At 37.9% G+C, this 6200-nt stretch overlaps 1 protein-coding gene across 1 annotated transcript; it reads left to right on the forward strand.

Moving 5' to 3' along the window:
• Positions 1-1350: 1350 nt before the first annotated feature.
• On the forward strand, positions 1351-6200 carry LOC109543510 (cytochrome P450 6B1; the record flags this gene model as incomplete). Its single annotated transcript, XM_048662108.1, is given in 2 exon segments — positions 1351-2523; positions 5990-6200. Coding segments are annotated over 2 exon segments (1196 nt in total), but the record flags the coding sequence as incomplete, so codon positions are not given.

Raw genomic sequence — 6200 nt, forward strand, 5'->3', positions numbered from 1 at the left:
GCCTGGCAAAAACTTTTCATGTGGCTACATTTTCAAAAAAAAAATGAAGTCCAACTTGAAGGAAGCAGCAAACCGGTCGTTAAGCACGTTTATCCAACACCCGTCACTCTGCCAGACTGGTAAGTTTAAAAACCATCGGGTGTAGACTGATTTTCTAAAAATCTTCAAAAAACTTTCATCTAAGATTGTCCAAAGTTTAAAAATCGATCCACATAAAAAACCCTTACTCCGAACTCAGATACACCAGACACTTGCTCTTCTGGTAGTTGCACTTGTTTAAACGGAGTTAGTTTCAAGCGAATCGCAGTTTTTCGCGATTTTTCAGAAAGTCACAAACTGTGAAATTCACACCACCGTTATCTGGATGTGGAAACAACAATTTGGGCTTTGTTTGGGTTAGTATTTAAAAAAAATAGCTGAAATAACTATAAAAAGTTATAAATTTTACAAATGAGTAAATGTATGAAACTAATTTTAGCTTGTTGAGTAAACTCCTAATTTTCAGTTACCTGATTCGTACTAGCAAATTTAAATTTAATTCCTTTAAACTCGGAAAAATTTGAATTTGCACGAAACGGTTTTAAAGCGTCAGAAGCATCTGGCGCTCCAGAAGTTTGGTTTCACGGTTCTGTATAAATATTACCTTCTTTTGGGTTTTCAGGTGCGAATTAGGAAACCATAACTAAACGACTTTTTTGGACTTTGCCTTTTTAGGATCAATAGCAAAACCAAATAGAATAATAAACGGTAAATGCGACTTTCATTGGACCAAGTCCGTGTGGAACACTGTTCAATAATTCAAATTTATGGATTCTACTCCCATTTGCGGACTATTTTGGGGACTTAGCTATGTAGCAACATCAACACTAATTGAAGCTGTTTAAATAACTTTCCTTAAAATAGAAAATTGTGCAAACTTCCAGCCTTAATTAAAGCAAACATCACGAAAAGAACACTTTATTAGGGGAAAACTCCGGCCTTTTTGCCGGCGATCGCATAGTAGGCAAAATCACTGAGATTCCATGGGGAAAGTACCGGCACTACAGGGCCTATAAGGCGGCGTTCGAGGGTTGTCCAGGTTATTTTAAACTATCATGACTGGGTCTACTTGATAAAACCCCTTGCAACCGTTCAGAAATGACCAATTTCAATTCCACCTAGATGACTATGGCTGATTGTCTCAAATCAATACGGCTTATAAATAGGTAATCTCTAATAGCGTGAGCAGTAAAGTATCTGGTATTATTTGCAATTTTTCCATTATGTCCCTAATAAATCACAGTCATCTGACGACCAAGCAAACATGTAGAATACCTGATTGCTTTTTCAGCTAATTTTCAACTGTACATAGCACATTCCTGCTGCAAAGCCTGCAAACCAGGCCAAGAGAAATGTGCGCGCATCTAAGCCGCTGGTAAACATTGCATCGGTTCACGTGCTCGATTCCGATCCAAGTCAGTATTCTCGTTTCTCGTCAACAACGACGAGTCATTGACTAATTAATGTGCTAACAAGTGCGTAAGTTCGGAATATCCACAATGAGCTTCAGCAACATCTGCCTAAGTGAACCCTTTACGTTCCTCAACCACATCAATCCTCATTATCTGTTTTATTCCATCATAATCGGCACATTTGCCAGCTTGTTCGGCCTGGTATGGATCCTCAAGACATACACCTACTTTGAGAAGCAGAAGGTCACTAGAGGCTCCCTGCCAAAGTTTCCGTTTGGCAATTTCCGCGAAATCATCAAGGAAAACACTTCCTTGCACACGTTTTTATGGAAGTACTACAACAAGTTCAAAAGGAAGAATTTGCGCTTTGGAGGGCTGTTCCTCCTGGTCAGGCCTGTGATTGTAGCCGTGGATCCTTCAGCAGCCTCCAACGGAACTTCATTGTTTCCCAAAGAGTGCAAGCTCAAACCTCAGGAGGCTGCAGCTCTACTGAACCACGATGTCTCCAACTGCTTTATCAAAAGCTTCAACTCTTCAGTGAAAGCAGCCATTCCTGAAACCCTCCTCAAGTCGGATGCAGCCACAGTCCTCAAAGACTACCTATTGGAGTCCACGTGTTTGCTCTTTGGCTTCCAAGCTCCTCAACTGGTGGAGGAAATCAACGAGCTGCTCGAGGAAAACTTTGCCACATCCCTCAAGTTCTACCTGCGTTTATGCTTTCCAGTGCTGCAGAAGTTTCAAAGCCCCCCAAAGCCCCACAAGCGGTTGCTGGAATTGATGGAAGCCCGGAAGAAAAACGACTCGGAAGCCAATGATCTGATCGAGGCCTTTACATTGCTACTCAACGGATCCGATTACACAGTCGATGACATTGCAGAAGAAGTGTTTAATGCGTTTTTAGACACTCTAAGCTATAGTTGTTCGTCGCTGTTGTTTTGCTTCTACGAATTGGCCATTAACAGTGAAACTCAGCAGGAACTGATAGGCGAAATTAGGCGGTTTAATCAGAAGAATGAGGCCTTGACGTGTGAGAACTTAGGCCGGATGGAGTTTTTAAATGCCACTATTAAAGGTATGTATTGGACTGGTTAGGGGAATTTTAGAGCAAGCGCAGTTTTGAAGTAATTAAAAAATATCTGACTAATGTTCCAAAATTAGCCGGAGAATTTAATTGAATTTTTCTCGCAGTGTTGAGAGAGTTTTACGCCTGCGGTAGACAAATTTTCATGTAAATTGAAGTTTGCTTTGATTTTTTAGAAGCCATCGAACATCCTGAAGGATGATACTCAGATAGGGGTTTGAAAATTGCATGAGAACTGAAAAAAAAATGTAAATTCAAGTTGAGTGGTCTTATATACTTGAAATTCGCTCACAATATAGAGGGTTTTTGTCGTAGGAGATGGAGAAAGTTTCATTTACGTATATACAGTATTTACCGATTTTTTGGAAGGTATTGAACGTCTGGGCGCATAGAAAGCACCGGCTCAAAATTGCACGCGAACTAAAAAAATTGTAACTTTCAATTGGGTAAAATCAACTACTTGCAATTGTCTCCCAATATAAAAGGGGTTTCAAATAGCAGATGGACAGTTTTATTTAAATTGGAGTTTCCATTGATTTTTCAGAAGTCATCAAAGAAAAGTGTTAAATAAAGGAACATTTGAAATTTGCCCACCAACTAACAAGAAAAAGGGTGAAATTGCGACAACAAATTTTCTTGAAAATCTTCTACATTAAGCTCCAGATACACAAAGTTTCAATTGAATCTCAGCATCCGCGAATTTTTTAGGAATTTTCAAACATCAGATTCAGATAATCGAATTTTTGAAATTTGCGCATGRGCTGAAAACACTTCTAACTTCGAATTGGGGCAAAKATTCTACTTAGTTTTTCTCCCGACTCTCAASGAGATTTCACGCATTACTGGGCTCAAATCTCACTTYAATCAGCTAATTGATTGATTTTTCAGAAACCTTCAAACCTTTGGCTAATATGAACAATTTGTTTACAAATTTTCACCGACCAAAAAATGTTGGCTGCTAAACCAGTGGCAGTTGTAACTTAAGTAATTTCTGTAAATTTTAATAGGGTTTATCCAGTGCAAATAAAAATTACTCAAATTGGCGTCTTCCTCAAGTTTTTAGAAGCCCTGAAACTTCAGCCCTGTGGAAGAGAATAATTCAAGTTCCATATCAACTAATTATTGAAAATTTATGTATGTTGAAAACAATACAAGTCAAATCAGCTCAAACTTTTTTCCACAATTTACAAAAATATTTCAGCTCTACATGGGCTGATTCGCACTGAAATGGTAGAAACTGTAGACTTTTTACAATACCTCAAACTTTAGGGTGCAACAGCTGAAGAAATGCTTTCAACTTATTTAGCTTATTATTTGTTACGCCGTAGGCAGAGGTTTAAGCTCCAAATGGACAACGTTTCACTGATATTTAAGTATTTATTGCTTTTTGAGAAACACTAGAATCTCAGGCGTTATGAGAATGTCAGATGATCAATAATGCCCGATTCCTAAAAAATGTAATTTCGAGCTCAAGCGCAGAATCTCCTTGAAAGTTTTTTGCAGTGTAATGAAGTTCTAAAGCTACATGCGGACAAACTTTCACTTAAATCAGGGTTTTTGGGAAGTTTTCATGAATCTTCAAAGCTCTGGCTCAAATAATCCAGGTTCGAAAGTTGCACTCGAAATGCACAAACATTTCAACTTCGAGTTGGTATGAAAGATCTGCCAAAGTTTTGCTCAGAGTATAAAGAAAGATTCAGTTTCTAGATGCAAGAAGTTTCACTCATATCCAAGATTCCATAGAGTTTGAACGAGGCTTCAAACCCCAAGCTCAATAGAACAAATTGTTTAAATTGGGTACGGACAGAAACAGTTCTAATTCTGAATTCATTAATAGAATTTGCATTAAGTTTTTGCGCAATATAAAGGAGTTTTAAAGTTGTGCCTTCAAAAGGTTTCCCTCATATCCAACAAAATGGTTCGATTTTTAACCCATATTCAGCCAATCATCGAGTTTCTAGAAAGATTCAAACCTCAAACTCAACTGAAGCATTCTTTTGAATGGACCAAAAACCCTTGGAACTCGCCATCCAACGTAGAATTGTCTTTAACGTTTTACACATTTTAAAAGAGGTTTTATAGTATGCTTGCTAAAAGTTTCACTTAGTTTCAATTATTAGTTGATCTGAAAATGCTTCTAACTTTGCACCGAGTGAAATATTTTGCTGTACGTTTTTTCTGGGCATCAAAGAGGCTTGCAAGTATCAGACGAATAAAGTTATTTTTAAATCGAAGTATCCATCAAGTTTTCAGAAGATTTGAAAACTTGGCGCCGAGTAAACGAATCATTCAAGCGTATACGTAGACAAGCAAAAACACTCAGCATTAAGTGCAATAATGTAGTCGATTTTTTGTATACACAGTGTACTGAATATTTTAAGTCCCTCTTGATCAAAGTTTCATTTTAATATAATTGGAATTTGCAGAAATCTTCAAACATCAGTCTCACACGACCGCATTTTTTAATTTAGCTAACGGTCCAAAGAATCGAACTTTAAATGAGTGAAAGAATCGTGTCGAGTTTTTACTGTAGTTTTCCCTATTTTTTGCAGTGGTTTTGAGGACTATTTCAGCTTTGATGAACGAAATTTCACTACAATCGAAACTTCCGTTAATTTTTCACGGGACTTCAAACGTACGCGGATAATTTCAAAAGTTGTATCACTACGAATTTAGTGAACGATTTCACTCCGCATTAAACGAACAAGGTTTCATTGAGAATTAAGAACGCATTTATTTTTGGAAAATATGGAATGAAAATTTGTTAAATTCAATCCGCACAAAAAACACTTGTAACTCTGAATTCAGGAATAGACCGTCCGTATACTTGAAGTCTGAAATTGCACTTGCAAAAGTTTCCTTGAAATCCCAGCTTCAACCGGTTTGTTACTCGTTATCAAACTTAAGCAGGCTTGAATTAACCTACTAAAATGAGAATCTTCAAGTGGAGGACAAAACCCTCTGGCACTCTGAACTGAGTAAATTTTTAAATTTCTGGCTTACTAAACTTGGAAGAATTATAGTGATGTAAAGTGTAACGCAGTACGAGAAACACTTGAACTTTGAACTGACTTCAGGAATCCGTTTGAAACTTCGCCGAAGAAAATCAGGTCTGAAGCCCTATTTGAGACAACTTTCACTACAAACTAAGTCTAACTGATTTATTCCACTGTTTTCAAATTTCAGGCTAAAATTTACGAAAGTGATGCACACTCTGTACGGTGCAAACGGGGACGAAAATTCTTTTAACTCCGAATTAAATCAATAAATGTGCGCCAAATTTTCGCTTGATATAAAAAAGGTTCTAACCTCTATCTGGTTGAAATCTCACTCAATTCAGAGCTTCAACCAATTTTTCAGCCGCTTCTAAACTGCACTATTTTACGACTCTCAATTGACCAACTAAACTAATACACTGAAAGGATAATTTCCACTCTACAATCTGTTCCGTATTCAGAAACATTCCGAAAGTACCCGCCGGTATCCACCATCATCCAGCAGAGCAAGGACTTGGACTGGAACCCGGACAAAAACGGCCTGATTCTCCAGTCAACCCTGGGTATACACAGAGACCCTCAATTCTACACCAAACCTGAAGCTTTCGAACCCGATCGTTTTATGGACAGCATCCCAGTGAATGAAGACACTTATCTGCCCTTCGGGGTGGG

This window comes from Dendroctonus ponderosae, unplaced genomic scaffold, assembly GCF_020466585.1.
Source record: "Dendroctonus ponderosae isolate FM_Combo_2020 unplaced genomic scaffold, Dpon_F_20191213v2 Dpon_F_20191213_10, whole genome shotgun sequence".
Taxonomy (NCBI): Eukaryota; Metazoa; Arthropoda; class Insecta; order Coleoptera; family Curculionidae; genus Dendroctonus; species Dendroctonus ponderosae.